Source organism: Alternaria hordeiaustralica (genome assembly GCF_023758085.1).
Source record: "Alternaria hordeiaustralica strain BMP 2776 chromosome Unknown scaffold_8, whole genome shotgun sequence".
Taxonomy (NCBI): domain Eukaryota; kingdom Fungi; phylum Ascomycota; class Dothideomycetes; order Pleosporales; family Pleosporaceae; genus Alternaria; species Alternaria hordeiaustralica.
In genome coordinates, this window is record NW_026056780.1 from 366592 (window position 1) to 386752 (window position 20161).

At 53.2% G+C, this 20161-nt stretch overlaps 4 protein-coding genes across 4 annotated transcripts; 3 read left to right on the plus strand and 1 right to left on the minus strand.

The window, feature by feature from the left end:
• Window positions 1-392: 392 nt before the first annotated feature.
• Window positions 393-997, minus strand: VAS2 (AP-1 adaptor complex sigma subunit Aps1; the record flags this gene model as incomplete). The annotated part of the gene is made up of 4 exons (XM_049387599.1): window positions 393-682; window positions 734-851; window positions 899-932; window positions 987-997. The coding sequence occupies 4 exons, from the start codon at window positions 995-997 to the stop codon at window positions 393-395; spliced, it is 453 nt and encodes a 150-aa protein (XP_049244577.1).
• Window positions 998-1407: 410 nt separating this feature from the next.
• On the plus strand, window positions 1408-2404 carry J4E84_005000 (uncharacterized protein; the record flags this gene model as incomplete). Its single annotated transcript, XM_049387600.1, has 2 exons — window positions 1408-1430; window positions 1474-2404. 2 exons carry the CDS (start codon window positions 1408-1410, stop codon window positions 2402-2404), a joined length of 954 nt encoding a protein of 317 aa, XP_049244578.1.
• Window positions 2405-12052: 9648 nt separating this feature from the next.
• J4E84_005001 (uncharacterized protein) lies at window positions 12053-14725 on the plus strand (the record flags this gene model as incomplete). Its single annotated transcript, XM_049387601.1, has 1 exon — window positions 12053-14725. One exon carries the CDS (start codon window positions 12053-12055, stop codon window positions 14723-14725), a length of 2673 nt encoding a protein of 890 aa, XP_049244579.1.
• A 1999-nt stretch (window positions 14726-16724) lies between these two features.
• On the plus strand, window positions 16725-18668 carry J4E84_005002 (uncharacterized protein; the record flags this gene model as incomplete). Its single annotated transcript, XM_049387602.1, has 3 exons — window positions 16725-16778; window positions 16915-17439; window positions 17493-18668. 3 exons carry the CDS (start codon window positions 16725-16727, stop codon window positions 18666-18668), a joined length of 1755 nt encoding a protein of 584 aa, XP_049244580.1.
• Between the last annotated feature and the right edge of the window lie 1493 nt (window positions 18669-20161).

Sequence of the window (20161 nt, forward strand, 5' to 3'; positions counted from 1 at the left end):
TGCGCCGTGTGATATCGTTTCGCTCTTGACGCCTGCCCTTGGAAAGTTGTTTAGCATGAGCCGTGTTGTGACAGTCGACTGTGTGCCGTAGCCCTACCCCAAACTCCAATAACGCCGTACAATGTGTGTTCGTATGCGGATGCCGGATCGGGTCTACAAGATGCCGCTCTCTCGAAGTCGGCCTTTGAATTCATCCGCGTTCTGGAAGCCATCAGGCGCGGTCAGTGGGAACTCTTGGGACGGCGATGACGGAGGGCCAGAAGGTGAGGTGCGACAGTGCGTTCCGTACACTTTTACATAATCTTGGTAACGATATCGTCCTCAGCCTGACGACAGGGCGCGTCAGCCAGCTGGCGCTATGGGTGCGTGCGGCGAAACAGACCCGAAAGTCATCACACCTCACTCACCTCCATATCTTCGAGGCTGTCTTGCTGTCCGATACACCGTAGCACGTTCTTCTTGCTGCTCTCTTGCATCTCACCGGCAAGCAGTAGCTCGTCCAGGATGAAGTAGGCCTTTTGGAAGTTGAAGATGATGTCGAGCTCGCAGACGTTGCCGTAGTACTTGTCCATCTGCTCGACGTAGCGGTGGACGATTTCGAGCGTGATCAGCTCATTGTCGGTCGAGTCGCAGCCGGCGATGAAGAACAGCGAGGCATATCGGCGATATACGATCTTGGTGTCTGGAGAAAGTGTGAGCTAGCGAAGCTCTTACCCCTGCCGGACCCACTGACCTTTGTACTCTAGGAAGTTGCACATGCGGGTGCGGCGGGCGAGGACAAGTTGCGAGACGTCTTTGACAATCTTGGCCTTGTCCTTGGGGGCGAGGGTGGTGAACCACTTGGCTAGGCGCTGCGAGCTTCAGCAAGGGACTTTGGATTCTAGGGTGAGGGACCAACCACTTTGCCCTGCCGGGACAGCAGAATGAGGTACCTGAGCTGTTAGCACTATAGTTCGTTATGGGCAGTGTAGTGGAGTGCATCTTACTTGATCGTCATGGTGTCGTGTGAGGAGAAGATGGCGGTAGCTTGTGTCTGGCGCAATGGGGAAAGATGTTAGGTTCGGCGATCGGCGGTCACAGGCCAGCCCCGCGACTTTGAGACGCCAATGCGCCCTCATGTCCCCGCTATCACCATCTCAGTCTCGACAATAGACGTTTGCGCGCAAGCAATTCTGCTCTTAGCCCATTCCTACTAATCATTGCCTAAAGCCTTGCGATACAAAATAACTGCGCTACTGCACATCCGACGCGACTGCTATCCTAAGACGACCCACCCGCTGACAAACGTTCACCCTTCATCGGCAACTCGATTACCCCCGAAGAGTCACCACCACACAATATAGGAGGCTCTTTCGTCAGAACTGTTCTATCTCGCGTGATAATTGCGCAATAAGATTGATCGCCATCATGAAGCTCGTACTATCTACCTCGTATGTCTCTCCATCTCTCCAAATGGCTTACCTAACAACCCAGAAATACCATGTCCGGTGGTCCTTCCGTGATAAGACGACCCTTCTTCGAGAAATCAAACACCGAACTCACCTCTTCCCTGCGCGCAAACTTCGCTGCCCACCAACCCTCTCCAACACCCTCAAAACCCGACTACACAACATGGACCACCAAGACCGACTCCGCCCTATACGTACCCACGCACACGCCCTCACCTCTGACCGAACCCCGAGAATCCTACGACATCACAGTCAAACTGTTCTACCTCCCCAACATACCGACAGACAGACGCTGCGCACAAACACGAGAAGCGATAGAACTAGTGCTGAAAGAGCTGGGCACATCCTCGATAGACCTCCTCATCGTCAGCTTCCCAGGCGTATCCTTCGACGCCGACGATGAAGATTCCGATCTCGATGATGACGACGAACCGCCCTCGCCCCCCTCCGCAACACAATCTACAACCGAAAACACCACCGGCGACTGCCCCGATGCCGGCGCCCCACCAGAAGACATAGAAACCATGGTAACGACATGGCGATCGCTCGAGAAACTGCACGCAGAAGGTCTGGTATCGAAACTGGGCATCGCAGAATTTGGCGTCGCGCGCCTGACCAAGTTCCTCGAACAGACCAAGATAAAACCAAGTGTGAATCAGATCAACGTGCGGGATTGCTGTGTCGTACCCAAGCCGTTGATACTGTATGCGAAGCAACAGCAAATCGAGCTGCTGACACATAACGATTGCACCAACATCTTACCACGCGGCACGCTACGGCAAATACTTGGTTCGGGAGAGAACGGGTCCGGCGTTTTGGCAGGAGAAGGAAATCAAGATGGGCTTAAGGGCGATGTAGAGCCGCAGTGGGTAGTCAAATACACGGCTGTTGTCAAAGACAGAGGCGTCGTAGAAAGTAAAGGCTACTTTGCTGTTGCGGAACTGAGAGATTCATAAGCATGCGAAGAAAAGGAATCACTCAAATCGAAATACAATGTTCAGATGACTTTGGCCAAGACAATATGATTATACAAATATCAGGTGTCCACACACTACACGATCCTCGCCCATAAGCAACCACCAACTAACTGCTGTCTCTATTACGGGAACGGCGCAAGCGCTCCGCATACTTTACAGTTCAGCAATTCTCCAAGGCGTCCCAGATTCGCAGCGATCAGTGGCTTACCGCACTTCTTGCATTTTGCTAGGTCGAAGCCACAGTTGTCTGCCTTGGGGCATGTTGACGGTGACTGCGCTGGTGCGCTTGCGCCGGCCCTGCCTGTCTTTTCGTTGAAGTTGTTCATCGTAGATCGTATGGGTGTTTGGTATGTGCGATAGATGTTTGCTTGTATGTGTGTATGTGTCTTTGGTAGTCGGCGTTTGGTCGAGTTGTCTTCGTGTGTGCTAATTCGGGTGGTGGTGGGAGGAAGGTTTTGGAGGGTATTTGCTAAATAGAATATGACCATTCACCATGTAAACCCATACTGTGCACTTCACTGCTAGTACTCTACAGCGTTGTCGAACATCAGCATGGGTCTCCTAGAAGACTCTTGAACATTCGTCTTCAACTTATGGACGCTGCTCGTTCATGGAATTGAATTGACGCTAGGCTTCACCACAGCATGAGGCTTCTTCAACAGACTGGAGTGCTACGTACGCGACTGGTGAGTACCTTGACAGTGAAGTGTATATGCAGCTATTCGCTGGACTTTCAGCTTCACGAAGCCTCCACTGTGAATACATGACTGCATCACAAAACCCACATACATAAGCTTTTCGGTAGCCCGTCATGCCGCCCCCCCATATCTCCAATCTACCCCAACCAATATACCGTGCACGTAGCATATCTTGACCTTCAATGTCCACCCAAACCAACCCTCCAACCAACCCTCCAACCAAACAGTCCGCCAACACTGCACCAACCACCTCATACGAACACGAGCAGACCTCAGATTCCGAAACCGACCTTCTCATCCCTTACGTCTCCGATGACGAGGACGACGAAGATGGAGAAAAAGACTCCCAAAACGAAACTGGATCTTTCGGTCACTGCTGGCACTGCGATGCACCCTTACCTCTGCCCACCTCGGATGAAACCAACGTCAACTGTCTCGAATGTCAGTTTCCGAACTAATTCGCGCGGCGGACAAACGACTAATCTGGCTAGGTTATCGATGCGGCGGCTGGTTGGGTCCACCTTGAGTGGAAGGACAGAAAGGATGAAGTGGGATGTGGCGTTGAATATTGAGCTTGTGTCGCTCTAGAACAAATGGTACAACATAGATGTAACAAAGAACGCATCTTCCCGAATACATGTCCATCGCTATTGTAGTCTCGTGTAGTTTAATGTCTCTCGTTATTTTCATGTATCAATGCAAAGGCATTCTACGTATCGCTCCATGAGCCAGATCACTCTAGCAGTGATATCCACTTCTCATCCAGTCGGTGCCATGATAGTATGTGGGTAGACTAGTTCAGTTGTTTCAACCTCCAGTAGTTCCTAACCGAGATATGTGTATTTACTCTGGTGAAAGCGAGGAGAACGCGGCCACTCCCATGCACACATCCGTGCATGGCTGCTCAACATGTTCTCAAACGATACTAGCATTGCGCATTCACTCCTCCGCATCGTCTGTCAACCGTGTTTGGCCCCAACACACAGCGGGCTCCCAGTCTCCTTCTCCCATATCATTTCTCTAATGCTCTCGCAACTCAGCTCAAACATACGCGTGCAAGATCCAATCCTTCCAACACCGATTTCGAAACCTCATCAGCACCACCAGCATCCGCATCATCTCGAAAAGTCCTGTCATGTCCAATCAAAGCCAATCCAAGCCGCTTGAGGTATACTTTTCAGTGTATGGTTCTGCCCATACAAACCCAGTTATACTTAGCAATTCTGGTACAACATGCCCAGTTCTTGCTCCTCAATCCCCTTCTACACCCACTTCCAGGTACACATCCCCATCTCCCACAGAACCCTCGACCTCATCCACACAGCTAACACCACCCGCATCACCCAGCGGCGCCTCAACCCCAACACCCTACTCTTCACGACTCTCACCTTCGCCTCCGAATATGCACAGTCAAAGCATGTACGTCCAAACCGACAGAGGCATATACTACAGAGACGAAGGAGAGAAAGACAGGAACGGGAACGTGATGATCTTAAAAGACCCTTGTGAAGACTGCGGGGGGGAAGTAGTCTGGGCGACCAAGGGGCCGTGGTTGTTGATTTGTCGGGATTGTGGGGAGATCCAGTAGGGGTGAGTGGGAGGAGGAGAGAGACGCATGGGAAGAGCACAGTGAAAACGAGTTCGGAGAGATGAGGGATGAGGGCGTGTGTTTAAGTAATGGCTGTGTAGTGCGCGAAGATGGGTTGTATGTATGTAGTAGGTGGCTTCGATTAATTGACTTCGGCGCCACGAGGGCAATGGCAATGGATGAGGTGTACTCTGTTGAAGGTTGAGACTACCAACTCAAGGTATATGGATAGCGTTTGACTCGTTCTTCTGTCTACCCATGTTTCGATAACACTCTGCAAGTCTTCAGGACGTCTCATTGAGATGCTATCATGGACCCACAGCATACAGTGTATCAGTCCTTGGACTTTGAGCATCACGAATACTGCTGTCTAACGTAGCATGACAACCACATGTTTTGTAGTCTAATCATTCGCATGAACCTGGTCAAAGATGTAGACACTAGTGCATGTCCTAAGTGCCAATACAACGGGAATTCGTCATATCAAACTACGTCCAGAAAGGACATCCCTTCAACTCCTCATTCCCAGTTGGACGGGCGCTGGAACTAGATGCGCGGACCCAGCGGGAGCAAGCGCTTGGGTAAAGACGCCGTTCATCCAAGCGAAATCCCCATGAGGAAATCCCTTTGTCCCCAACCATGCGGGCCGTTGGGGTCTAGAAAGAGTTCCCGGTGTGATCAGACCGTGTTTTGGGGTTTTGGAAGGAATGCGCATGTCGGAGATGAAGTATTCCTTCCGGTCTTCGCCGATGAGGATCTTGGTATAGGGACTTGGCTATAGCTGGCCAGCGCGTATAGGCTTACGACAACGACAGATAGTAACATGGCGCTATGTTATCAACGCTATCGCATCATTTCGATGTCGACATCCTCGCGTACGATAGCACATCGTTAGGCCACCAGAAGTTTGGTACCCATATGTCGAGATATGTTAGCGCCATCTAATTCGACAGCTAAGCGTGAAGCGGCTCATCACACGCATATCCTCATCATCGTCTTTCGTGTCAGCAAACTCAAAGTTGGTGGCGCAACGCCCTAGTCCAGGCACACGTCCCACCGTGGGTCAAGATGTACACCGATCAGGAGGTATAACCACGAGGTCGCCTTATCGATAGGAATTAGGTTTGCCGTGCCGCATGTCTGCTTTCTTTTGGTCGATGGAATAGGACAAGCGACGCCCATCCCAGCGCTACTGCGACCAAAACGTCTGCCAGTGACGGTCAGGTGCCACACACCCTTCTGGTAGTATCGCCGTCATGGAGCCGACGGCAGCATGTTCGTATTTTTTGAATGGTTTGCAGAGGTTTTTCGATTTGGGGGATCGAGATCAATGCTCCAAATTCGAGATCGATGTTTACCTCACCGCAAATCCACGTTCGCGCCGACTTTCCACTTGCATACAAACAAAATATGTAATTTGTCGCAACGAAGTCTTGTAGCCCATCAACCGATAAGACCCGCTCCGGTATCCGGGAGCTTGAGCAGAGTGCGGTTCCTTAGTGTTCAGGGGACGATCAACGACCCTGTTGGTTATTGGTTCCCATCCGAGCGCTTTCGATGCAAGGGGTCGAGGGTCCAATGAGTGCGCGTAACCACCCACCACATAGAGGAAAAAGAATCGTGACTCGCTATGACCTATGTTGCCTGTCATTCAGCGTTGTACCATAATCCTTCCGTACTAGATCGTCAATTGCATCAGGTTACCGACCCAAGGCTCCTTGTGCGGTCGAGGTAGGCTGAACTCAGCAATTATGTGAAAGCCCTGTTGCTCGTAGTACCTAAGAAAAGAATCTCTAATCAGTACCACATAGTGCGCTCCAGTGACAACAGGGAGGAGAGACTAACCGAATTAACTTCCTCTCGTTTCCTGCCCAGCTATCTAAGTATAAAACTTTCTTCCCCCGGCTACGGCCATAGTTCCGCACCTCGTGAAGAAGTGCAGCTCCAACCCCACGAAATAGATCCTTCGTACGGCTATCGCTAACCATGACTTCAACATACAAACTTTCTTCGAGTTTGAATTGTCCAGCTTGTGGGATTGTCGCTGCAGGAAGATAGGTAGGGAACCACTTTCCGCGGACGAACGCAAAGCCGACAGACACAAAACAGCGCCCATCGTCGGAGACGCGCGAGTGCATATCTTTCAGATCAGGAGCTGCAATTGCCTGCTCTACGAGTTCGGCTTCGACAATAAGAATGCGTAGGGCATCCGTTGTATCCGAGATTTGACTATGCTTCGATTCTCGGACCTGCCGTTGCGTTTCTTCAACCCAACCTGGTCGTTGTGAAAAGGGAGTTGAGCCCCATTGCGCTAGGCTCCCGATCGATTCCAGATAGGGGAGAGATGCATCAAAAACTGAGATGATAAAGGAGTCGTCACCTTCAGCGAGCCCCGCGTCTCGAATAGAGAACTGGTATAGGGTGGACATTCGTTAAGCCTTACTGATGGGCCCAACAAATAGATCCGGCAATTGTTCGGGCACGCGTTGTTCTTCGAGTAGCTGAACGACGTGAAAAGAGAGGCGCAAAGTTAGGGCAAGATCCCTGAGTCAACCTTAAATGGTGACGATGGGAAGGATGGGTCGGGTGACCTAGCCATGAATAGAACCAATTAGCTGAATATGCATGAATTCGCCTAAGCATGCTTGCCCACCCCCGCTACGTTGGATGTGCATGAAGGATTGTTCTTCGTACACGTCGCAAGTGAGCTCGGCGCTTTGCTGCAATCCTCCATGCAGGCTGACGAGCTGTGGGAAGCAAGATAGACTTCTGACGAGAGCTGTACGAAACGTAGTGTTGACTGGCGCGCGGGTTCTGGTGACTTTGCTTTGCCCTTGCATAGTTTTCATGTAAAGGATTCATTTCGGAAGCGTACAGTCAGATCCAACGACAAACCTATCGCGCTTATCACCGAACGGGTGGTGTGAGCTGAATTGCAGTTCACATCGAGTGCCGGATGGTTCCCTGCTAACTGTATAGGTGTACAATCGACCAATAAGGTTCCTAACCGGGACAACATCAGAGGCGACCATCGGTCACTCCGTTGCGGGGTTCAAGGTCAGAGGTCGTCACGAAGTGGCGCTGCCTCTGGCGTGCCTCAACCAGCTGTCACTCTCGTCTCGTTGCAGTATGCCTTAGCGAAAGAGGGGCGCGCAATCGAGGGGTCGGTGGTAGTAGCTAAAGCTGAATTATCAGCTCCTGCGACATCTGGCCAGAGCTCCGATAGCCAAGTATAGGGCAAAGAGACTGCATGCATGCTGATGTTGTCTGGAGCTGCTAGTACCGCAGTGCAGGACGCTGATCGTTGAGATTCGGTCGCCATTCCGGTGAGCGCTGGTCTGAAAATACGAAGCCATGCTTTTCTCTGCGTCTGGAACTGCCGGTACGTAGGCGATGGTTTCAGGTGAGGTAGTAGGGTGTGGGGTTGAAGCATCTGGTTCGTCTGGGGAAGATGGCGGCCTAGACTTTGGACCGGTCGAACAGCCGGAAGCGAGCGGGAGGCAACGAACGGCATTTAGATCACGTTGGACGACTATCTGAGTGGTTTACAGCACGATGAACTTTTTTCTGTTGGGAATGCGCGTGGTTGGCTGTAAGCATATCGAGAGTGCGGCTCTGCGGACCCAGGCGGCGCTCCTTCGTTGTGTACACGTCGCTGGGTGAGGGATTGCATTCGTGTACAGCCAGCAAATTACCCGGCCCACCTAGCAGCGCAATTTCCCGCATGTACTCGTTGCCTTGGTTGCAGGGCTACGTCAAGCCAGCGAATGTGCCGATGGTGCTCGTGGCATTATGACGATTGCTCAGGATAAAAAAACAATGCTCGCTTCGCTCGGGTCTGAGGTTTGTCTGTGTGGCTGTCAGGTGGTGTTCAAGCAGGGGAGGCGCAGCTGTGGCTGCGGAATGTTTATTGGCTGTAGTGCCGGCAAATCTCAGTGCGCTTCCTCCTTTGGGCAAGAGGGCAAAAGACCGGCCGGAGATTGCCAATTTCGTCCTTCCTGAGGATCAAAACAGACGTGAAACGAGATTCGCAATTTTGGGTCTCCGTACGCCTCGCAACCTGGACAGCGAAAACAATACTTCGAAGAGTCAGAGTATCCTGGGAATTGTGGATGGTCGGATGGAGCAACCTCCGTCGTCCATCTCATCGTACATCGGCAGGCGCGACCTTGCCCCTGACTTCAGTTTGGTAGCTACGCGTCATAGAGGCCGTTGTTGACGATACGACGCTGCTTGACACTGACAAGTAACGACGCGTCGGCGGGCGCCAGCGGAAGGTTTGGTGCAGGGAGTTTGGCGCGTGCAAACCAATGGGCTGACCCGGAGACGTTCGCATGGTGTGGAGCAGCGCCGTGGCTGTGCAATGCCATAGCTCTTGTATAGTGATCGCGCTTGCGCAATTCCAAGAATAATACGAACGACTCTATGTATGTAGAGTTTTCGGGAAAGCTGAGGCGCGGTGCGTGGATGCTGGAGGAAGCTATCGGGTCCTGTACCCAAGAATGAGGGGATGACCTTTGTTGCACGATGCTTTTTCGTTCACCGCTCCACTCGACACGCGATCGGAAAAAAGAAAGACAGATCTAAATTCGATGGCGCAGCATGAGCGTTGCGATGGTCGTCACAAGGACAGCCGTTGTGTGCACTACGCTCCACAGATCGGGTCGTTAGTACCGAGCGGCGCGATACGTGGTAACCTTCGGACTCGTTTCAAGATTGGAATCGTCGTATCCTCGCAAACATGCTCACTATGGGGGCCTTGGCAGCAATGTTTTCCGTCTGCAAATGGCAGGAAGCCGTGGATCAAGAAAAATGAAGTCGAGTTTTTCAATTGCGGGACGTAGCTCGGCGCATTGCGCCGATGAGAGATGGACCCTGGAGATCATTGGAGATGATGCAGACAGCGGGAGACATGGGACTCCATGTTTATGACGTCGGAGGATATTGCGACTGATTCGCAAGTCTGCTTGGTTGGAAGGGAAGCGATGAGGAATGGAGAGGCCGAGCATGTCCAGATTACACAAACCCTAGAGCGTGCGAAGCAACATCGTTATCTCCACATGCAGGTGCGAGCCGGAACATTTTCTAGAAAGCGCAAGGAGTTGCAATGTCGATGCGTCGAATGGGGCAGCAATGCAGTATCGTGCATGCAGGGACATGTCGACTAGATTGCCCTGACCTGAAGGCAATGAAGCTCTGGGAGTTTTCAGATTCTTATGTGAAGAAGACCGGGACGAAGTGGCCATGTGGTACGAAGCCGAGTCTGCAAGCCCCATTGTGGCGGCATGAGACACACATGGTCTTGAACTTGTTGCGCCCTCGCAGCCCAGGCCGGTCCTATCAGTAATGGGGGGAAAGTTGTGTGTGCAGCATGGGGGCAGTAGGGATGAGCAGATCTGTATCTGCGCCTTGTCTGCTCATACTTGGAGGTGCTTATAGTAGGTCCGCAGGTCCGGATCCGAGATGGCTTACCTCTTGAGCTGTTCAGTATCGTGGAAACCATTGCTCAACTCTCTTGCGCTCGACCTTCCCCATCGGCAGGATGTGGGCGTCGGACGGCAACAAAGCCTTGCATCTTGCCTCTGGCATCCCGCTTCTCCGCATTTCGTCTATCACATCCTATTTATGGTGGCGAGGACGAGCGTCCGTCATGGCTCCAAAGGGGGATAGCGAGGCGTCATTGCCCCTGCATAGCGAGGATCAAACGGGTGTAGTCTATAGTCAATTGGTCCGAATTGCATATCAAATGCACGCTTGGCCATACATGTGCCGGGGTGTGCAGCCCCACCTCGAACGGGTGCTGTGAAACATCGAGTGCGCATCCTTCTGTCTCGAGGCCGAGTGTGCGTGAACACGTCGGGCAGTGCGGATGGGGAGAGTGGGAGCGTGGGCAGGTAGTGCCAGCTGCGGTACATGCAGCGGAAGCAGCAGCGCTGCGATTTGATTGTTAGCCGCGCTGCCCGATGGTTGGCTGCGGGAAGGCAGGCTGTTAGTGGAGAGGGGTCGGCTGGCGGCATGTAGCCAAGACGCACTGGGAGAAGATGGACAAGCAGAGCGAAGACGATGCATATCGCGTGCAGCCGCCTCAAAGGAGAGGGGTCCTGCAGCGCCTAAGGGTGGACGATATGAGCCAGGACTGCGGTGCGCAGCTCGACGGCAGCAACGGCAGAGTTAGAGGGAGCCGCATGCACTGCACGAGGCACCACGTAGCTATTGGACAGTTGTCACGCACACGGTATGAGATTGTACTGTAGCGGGCTGTCGCTAGTGCCGTGACGCTGTACAGATAGTGCTGATTCCTTGGAACCTGGTGGGAACTGAACTGGCAAACTACACGAGGCTAAGCAGCTATCGGCCGACTCTAGCAGACTATCGGCAGGCATTGGCTAACCGATGGGACTGCTACATCATGGTTGTGCAGAGCGCTGGAAGGGTTTGCTCCCACGTCGCCCCGGCATCGAGGCGTGACTCCTACACGTGTGAGGCTGCCGCGGAGGGATGGCCCTGCGACGGCGCACTCTGTTGTATTGTGCGGGAACAGGTCGACTGACGTGCGCGCAAAAGCAACACATAGCGACAGGTGCCTGGCTGGTACCTGGCAGCGCGTCGCGGCATCGTGTGGATCAGGCGTGAAATTACGAGGGAGACAACGATTAGCATGGGTAAAGCACGAACCGGGGATCCCTGCGCGGTGTGGTGGTGCGTGCTAGCGTGGAGCCCGCCTGGGAAGGAACGACCGACAAAAGCGACAGTTGCCCTGGTGCTCGTCTCCCACCCACCTCCGCCAATTCACCGTCACCACCTCGCCGTCGTCCCCGTCGCGCCCTGCCGAACCTCACTCTGGAGCCCATTGTCGTTACTCACACTAATTGAGGCGACTCTAGGCATCTGTCCGCTCATTTCCCCCGTCATTCCTTAATCCTGGGTGTACTGGCTTCACTCACTGCGACTACTACCACGGCAGCCTACCGACTTGCCCACTCCACCCGCAGCACTACCTCGACCTATACTGTACGCCTCGCACAACCTCATAGCCGGTCCTGCAATTTGCTCTTGCGCGTGCTGACTGTTATGTGTCAGTAGTAATCGCGTCAGCTCTTGTACCTCGACAGCGCTTGTTTCGTCTCACGCCCGCTGTGCCCACGCCTGTAGCACCCCATTCCCCACCCGTCCAACCACACTCTGTCCTCGCGCGTCCGGCAAGCTGTCCCTGGAACGCACCACCCGTCTAGCTCGCACATTAAGCATTGTGCTGCGCGTCCGTTGGCGGTACCATCTCTAATCTCGTCAAGCCCCATCGTCGCAGATCGCTGCGTCCGACAGGGCAGCTAGTAGTTCACCATGGCCGAAATTGCCCTGCCACGACACCGGGCTACACAGTCGCAAGCTGGTGTCGGCTCACCGCTCTACCAGCGACGACAACACTCCAATGCCGGCCCCATTGAGCTCATCCCCAACCCGGAATTCTCCTTCCCCATGCGAGGACCAGATACCGCCTCTTCAGAGCCTGCACCCACAAATTCGCGGCCAATGTCCCTGCAAGCGTATCCAGCTGGTCGTCGAGGCTCCATGCCGCACTACCGACAGAAGTCTATCAACGCTCTACCAGACTTTTCCTTCAATCCTGCAGGACCAGCAAAGCCAGCCACCATCGAATCTTCACCACCACAGTCACCGGCGACACTGCCTGTACCAGTATCGCCGTCAAAGCCGGCACATGGCCACAGACGCGGTGGGAGCGAGTTCATTGGCGGTGACGTGCGACCTGGCGGCCCCGCCCTGATGAGCAGCAGCCCGACAAAGGGAGAGGATGTTCTTCCTACACCAAGTTCGACACTGCGTCCGGGTCCGCCAGCGGGTCGTCGCGGACACGCTCATCGTCGCTCGGGTGCCATCTCCTCTCACGACCTCACAACCATCATGAACCCACCTGCTCCAGCGCGAACAGGCAGCGCGCCCAACACACCCTCCGAGGGCAACCAGTTCGCTTTCGGCCACAAGTTCAACAGATCTGTCTCGCAACCCTCGCTACGCGAAAACGGCGCAGACGATGAGGCGCGACCACCATCAAGGGCCCGTGTTACCTTCTCCGATAGAATCGAGACCATTCGTCCGCTCTCCACCATCTCCTCCGAGACTGAAATCTCAACCATCAGGGGACACTCAGCTGCCAACAGCCTGTCCTCGATTGTCAGTTGCAGCAGCCCGGCGCCTGTGCGACCAGGACGCCCTAGCACAACCCTAAACACAGTTGAAGACGAGGACCGACCAAGCACGGCTGGAATGGTGCTCGACAAGTTCATGGGCAGCCGCCTAAATGGTGAGGTCATGGAACGCAAGCGACCCACGTCCGCCATTTCCCCCATCTCCCCAACTGCGCCAATCCCGAAAGTGCAAGCCAAGCGACGCAGTCTCTTCCAAAAGGATCGCAGTGATAACTTAGTTCCTACCCTTCCTACCAGTGCCTCCGATCCTGCCCTCTCCAAATCCTTCGACACACCTCTAGCATCACCCACTAAAGATGACGACTCAGCACAGGTCGCCGAAAAGCCGAAAGCTGCGTCGCGCAAAAGCGGTCGCAAGCCCCGGAAAGTCAAGTCATGGGCAAACTCCATCATCACCAGGAAAGGAAAGCACAGCAAAAAGGCAAAGGCACGATCTCCCACACCACCACCATATGCGGGCATGGACACCGAAGACTCCGATGAATCAGACGAGATGGACTTTGAGCCCAACTTTGATGATGACACCACAGTCACCATCGTCTCCCCCACCGAGAACTCAGTTCCTCTGCCGAAGATTGACACCGACTACGCTTCGTGGCAACCACGTGAGCTGAAGCGGGTTGATTCTGACATCATGAGCCCGGTGATCGACCTTGATGCCGCACTTGGACCCTTCAACACTCCCAACGGCACGAGCCCTCGAACCCACCAGCGGGGCTTTTCGGCACATCGACGAGCCATGCACAGTGCTGGCGGCATTGCACCTTCGCACAGGAGGACGGAGAGCGCACCTGAATTGGTACCCTTTGAGAACCGACCATCAGCAGTTGCTAATGCCTCGCCTATGGCCGATGTGTTCGAAGAGGAGGAACCAGAAGACGACCTGACTCTGGCGATTCCTGCAAAGGCAAAGTCTACTGCTGCAGAACCTGAAGAGCCGAAGATCTCGGTCGTGGAGGCAGATGCGAAGCAGGAGGGCACTGCTATCAACTGGAACTTCAACGACGGACTTGGCATCAAGCGTACTGCGAAGCACGACGACGTTGATGCATCTGAGCCACTGTCTCCTCGAGCAGTGCCTGCGGAGTCCAGCGAGAACGTCTGTGAGCAAACGCAGGCCTCGGAACCCTTTGAAGTTGTGGAGGATCATGAGGAGCCCCGCACATCATCACTTACACATTCGTCCGACTCCACTGTCACCGCTCAGCCAATGGAGGATTCGCCAAAGCATCATCAACCTGCCATGAACTTGTCGCTCCCACTAGGTCAACAAAGTCTCATGACACCCGACACGGTTACTTCTTCGTTTTCCTCGCCAGACTGCCGATCCAGTCAGATTTCGTTCGATAACGGCCGTGGAGGCACTGCAGCTTCCTCGATGACCGACTACCCCGTGATGCCTTCTCCCCGCTTTGGCGAGCCTGGACCTGAAGTTCGCATCTCTACGGAGGTCCCGTCTCTGACTTCTTCCAGGTCGACGATGACCAGTGCAATGCAGAACGCATTTCCGCTTGTCAGTCCCCGTCGATTTGGCGACCGCACCTCTTCTCTCTCTTCTGATCCCAGTGAGATTGAGTCCCGCCGTCGCAAGCGCTCTAGCATTGCCAGCCTCTCTAGGCTGATGGGAACTTCTTCTTCCTCGTTCAGCGAGCGCAGCAAGCTTTCCATTGAGCAGCGTCCTCAGTCAGAACATCGCGAGCCCACCAAGGACAAGAAGAAGAAGAACATCGGAAGCAGACTGAAAAAGTTCTTCCAGCACACCAGAGATTCCTCCCCATCAAAGACCTGAAGTGTTCAACATTGTCACGACTTGTACATCTTTGGCTCTTGCCTCAACCGACGATTTGCAGTTTGCTTTCTAGTAGCTGTTTCCACATCATATGACATTATGGCTGTGCTTCCATGAGCACATACATCACCTCTTTCCTCTCGCATGACCACGGAGTTTACAAGCGATGAATATTTAATGGCGCATTACCAACCTGCGATGCATACGCGAACAGGACTTTTTCTTACTCTCATTGAACAGCATCTCTTTCCTTACGAGTACTAGGAGGACGAGTTTCTAGGATTCCTGTGGTTTGCATCATTGCATGGGACCCCACCTGGCATACTTTGACTGGTTTTCACTGCGGCGGTAGCCATACGCCGACCGCACATACAATTTCCTTGCTCCACACTCTATTGGAGGTATATATTTGCTTATACCGTCCACACGCTCTCTCAGAGACGGTCGATTCTGCCCTTTGGCAGACATTTCACGACAGGACTCTTTCTTTACTTCCTTTTCTTGACAGTCGTTTATTATGAAGCAGTACATACATCAGGGTATGCTGTAGTAAGCTGAGGATGGTGGGACACATGTATCTTGAACATGGCGGCACAAATCTCGTTGGGCAATCTGTACCATGAGCTTTTGAAAGGATAGATAGTGGGTTGAGCTGGATGAATGGCTGCAATCTTGAAAAACAATCAAACTATGAATCAACTACATGGCCTTGTGTTCTGTCGTGACTCCCGAAATCACTGCAGCAGTGACTCTCCCGCCTGTTCGTGACAATGCAAATCGCTTCTTCATCCATCGCTTACTGTGAGCCGCTGCAATATGTCTCTGACGCCAACATGCCTGTCCACATCACTATCCGTTATCAGGACAACCAGCGCGAACTGGCCACCAGCTCATGCAAAGCCGTTATCGCGCACTGGCCTCACAATCTACCACATCGCCCGCGCGACAGCGGGACAAGAACCAAGATTTCATCTCACTTGCCCCGAGCGAGCCGCCACGGCACACATGCACGGCAGGGACTTAGTCAGACCACGCCGTCTAAACGGTAAAGTGTAAAGTGACATAGAGTGCGTGCGGGAAGCGACATGCGACCGTCGTTACGAAAGCCGCCCCCCATCATGCTGAAACCTCCGCGCCGAGGTTGCGCACTGTTGTATGAAGGATTACCGTTCATCAATAGTACGGCCGGGGGTCGACCGTTTTTCCTGTTCCTGTCTCGCTTCCGCGCTTTCAGTTATCTGTGTTGGAGGTTGTGCATGTGGGGTTGGCAGGATATGCAGGGGCGGCGGTGATCATTTAATTTGTAGATGGACCGCGGGAGTGTCAGGTGGTGACGAGTGAGTCAAGAGAGTGACGCGATGCAGGTACGAGTCAAGCGAAGCGGGTGCAGGTGTTTCAGAATCTGGGGTGCGGGATAGATGGCGAAGCGAGGGGTGGTGCTGAGGCTGTGCTGTGTTGGCGATGTTTGGGGTCGTTGCTAGGGGAGATGGCGGGATGGGTCTTTGGTTTGCTTTGATGTGGGGTCGATGACATCGAGGAGAAAGATCAAGAGCAGCATGGAGATGAGGTGGGATGGGCTGCCATGAGTCCTGATGTGGAACAGATTCTAGAGTTGAGAAGAAGAACACGTCTTACGGTTGCCTTCAGACGTAGAGCTGTACCTAGGTATGCTGGAGGGATACACGCACCTTGTAGGTCCAAAGTACTCCTGTCAGCGCTGCCATAGTTGACTTGGATGATGCGTGAACGCTCTACATGCTACAAGATTCATTGAAAGCATCAAACATTGAAAGACTCTCAATCGTGAAGTTCTTTCCTCGAATGCGCATCAGACTCGAGCATCATGAAATGCAGTTAGTCTCGATTCGTGTTAGCGCACTTTCACGGTGCGGGCAAGTTGGCATCACCGAGCAGTGACGACTGGAGCTCCCCGCAACAGCTCAACAGCTCCACCGCTACCCCGAGACCCTGAACACCGTCAACACGGTCGCGAAGAAACATGGCAGACGAAGAGAAAGAGAAGGCGGAGAAAATCGCAGCGGCGAAGAAACGCGTACGTCCTCCCTCTACACGTCTCATTCCTGCCTGAAGGCTGCCATTGCTCAGATGCAGTTGGAAATGGGTTCTTCTCCTAGCCCAAGTTTAAAAAGGCTCACCACAGCTAAGACGATACTGACAAATACGCATAGTATGAACAATTGAAGAAGCAGAAGGCGAAGAAGGCGGGTGGAGGAAAGAAGAAGGGAGACAAGACTGAGGAACCCGCCGAAGCAGAAGCCTCGACTGAAACTCCGACCGAAGCAACTTCTCCCGAAGAGAAGCCCGAACAGGTCGCGCCAGAACCCGTAGAAGCCACAAGCGTGCCAGAGCCGCCAGCAGAGGACGATGACGAGCCCTCAGAGCTAGCAGTTCCCAAGCCGTCGCACGGCCGCAAGCCTTCGGTCGCCGTTGATTCGCGACAGCGCTCCGAATCTTTCTACCGCTCGGGAGCCGCTGGTGGGCCTCTGTCGCCTGGAGGAGGGGTTGCAAGCGAGGTCTACCGGGAACAAGCACAGAAGATTGAGGAGCTCGAGAAGGAGAACAAGCGTCTGGCAAGCGAAGTTGAAGAGAACCAGACCAGATGGAAGAAGGGCGAGGAAGAATTGGAGGAGCTGCGAGAAGGCAGAGGCGATGTTGCGCTCGCGGTGGAGAAGGGCAAGGAGGCTGACAAGCTGGTATGCATACGGGCACATTGGAGCGTATGACGAAATACTGACCCACAGTCTAGAAAGCCGAAGTCGAATCGCTCAAGAGACAACTTGCGCAGGCGCAAACGCAGAGCAACAAGTCCATACGCCGTACGTCGACCGCATCGCCTAGCCAAAGCGCATCCATCGACGATCTGAACGCGCAGGTCGCTTCAAAGTCCGCGACTATCGAGTCACTCGAGCTGGAGATATCGAACGTCAACAGACAACTGTCAGAGCAAACGAACAAGAACAACGAGCTTCAGTCGAAGATCACAAGCCTGGAATCTGCAGTGCAAAGGGCGGAACAAGAAGCAAGCTCGACGAAGACTGAGCTACAGGACCTCAAGGCGAGCCTGGACAAGGCTGGTGACCAGGCAGAGAAGGATGGCTCGGATCGCGACTCTGCGCAGACACGCATTGCACAATTAGAGGCTGAGCTGGGCACGGCGAACCGCAAGGCTTCAGACTCAGTCTCGCGCGCAGAACTGCTTGAGAAGAAGATCGAAACCCTCACACAATTACACCGCGACAACGACTCACGAAACCAAACGCGTCTGCAAGAGCACAAGAAGATCGAGCGCGAAGCCACCGAGCTACGAACCCGCATAACAGGCCTCAGCAACGAGAACGCGCGCCTTCGAGAGGCCGAGCAGCGACGGCGCAAGGCAGATCTCGGCTCGATCGAAGACTCCAGTGTTCAGGAGCTCCTAGACGAAGAGCGCGACCGTCTCCTCGCTAAAGTGCGCGAGCTCGAGGAAGAGAACTTCGAGCTCCGCCGTGGCGTATGGCGCGACCGTCGCCGCGACATGCAACCTCCCATCGACGACCAAGCAGACGCCGCACACCCCTACAACAGCTCCAATAGCTTCGACGACGTTGACCTCTCCGGCGCGCCATCCCGTCAAACTCTCCCCAACCGCACACACTCGTCCTTCCAAGACGTCATCCAGTCTGGCATATCAGCTTTCACCGGCCAGAACCCCGCGCATCGACGAAGCGACGCAGCGAGCAAGCCGAAGCCGAGACAAGAGAGCCTGGGTAGTTTGGACGAGTTTGAAATCGACGAAGATGCGTTTAGGCAGGCGCAGGAAGAGGAGGGCAAGAAGAGACTTGAGAGAGTCAGGGAGGTTAAGAGGGGGCTTGTGCAGTACAAGGGGTGGAGACCGGACTTCGTGGATGTTAGGGTGGGGATGGGTGGTGTCTTTGAGATATAAGCACTGTATCATGAATACATAGTTATGGGGACAATGCATGATCAAGACCTCGGTCGACTCTAAGAAAAATGTAGACATGAATAATATGACCGGCGCTTTTGAAATGATGTATCAGGGATATGACGTGCGTCATCCTAAGACTCCGCAGCACCGAAAGACAGCACATGTTATTCGCTTTTGTCGATTTCGCTCATCTAGCCATTCTCCCCCAGACTGCGACCACCATGACAGTGGTTGCAGTACTTTTCCAGGCACATGCGGCTAAAGGGTAGCTTTTTGGATTGAGAAGCGAGGTGGTATAATGTTTAAGACTTGGAGAAACAGGGCTTTATATACGCGTTTGGAAACCCAAAACGGAGCTTGCATATGGGTCTTCGTCTTTTCTGACAGAATCATAAACAGCTTTCCAGGGACCTTTTGCGATACTGCTCACTCCCCATGCATTCTCTCTTGTTTGTTTTGATTCCACAGCACACACCGAAGCGGAAGACATACCTTTGCCGAGTATCGTTTTAGGTCCCGTTGGCCATGTATAAGTCGAAGGTTGTTTTGGAAGAAAGCTTGTTCTCTTTTCTCACATGATATCATTCCAGACTGACTTTAGTATCCATGATAAGCCCTAGAAATGGCTTCTTGACAACTCTTCTCCGCACTCATGACATCTGCGTGCTGCGGATTCTGTTTGTTGGAAAGAGGGACGGTTGGAGGAAGGCAGATGTAAAGATGATGCCACTGGATCTGAAGACATCCAAATCTCGTTGAGAGCTTTTGGGAAAATAAGCGGATAGGTGCTTTAATGAAGTGGGAGGAAAGAGTGCAGGTCGGAGAGGTTTATATACTTAGCAGCCGCCAAGCGAGCGCCATATTGACAATATCGCCAGCTTTTAGTGTAGAACGATCCAGATTTTCTCGCACAGAACATGACTCCAATATCTCGAGGTCTTCGGACTGCATTATTTTGATAGAATAACTATCGCGTCTACTTCTCCGTCTCCATGACAGGCAGAATCGTTCATTTCTGGGAGCAGGAGAAGACACATAAAGGCTTTTGTACATCTTTTGCGCAAACATCGAATCGGGAACTGCACCTTTTGGTATAGTGAAAAGGAGGAGTGATGTGAAGAATCGAAGTAGAAGGAAGCCGAGGCAATTTATATATGTGAGCGCGATAGTATGCTAGGAAGACATAACGTGTCTCTTGTACTTTTGGTAGGCGAAGACATTTGCCAATCTGTACAAGCTTTCTCTTATCCCTGAAGAAGATAATGCACATTCCTATTCTGCCTGCGACCTAGCTCACATCCACGACTTCTTGGGGTTTTTGGTTTTCCCAGGAACATCACAAAGAGGTTCGGCATGTTTTGGAGTAGCGATTGAGAGAACTCCCATCTCCAAAGTGTATTCGCGAGGACATTGGTGCGCCGCAACTATTCCTATATACAACGTCGTTGCATAACACATCGATGCCCCTTTATCTAATTATGGCTGCTCCA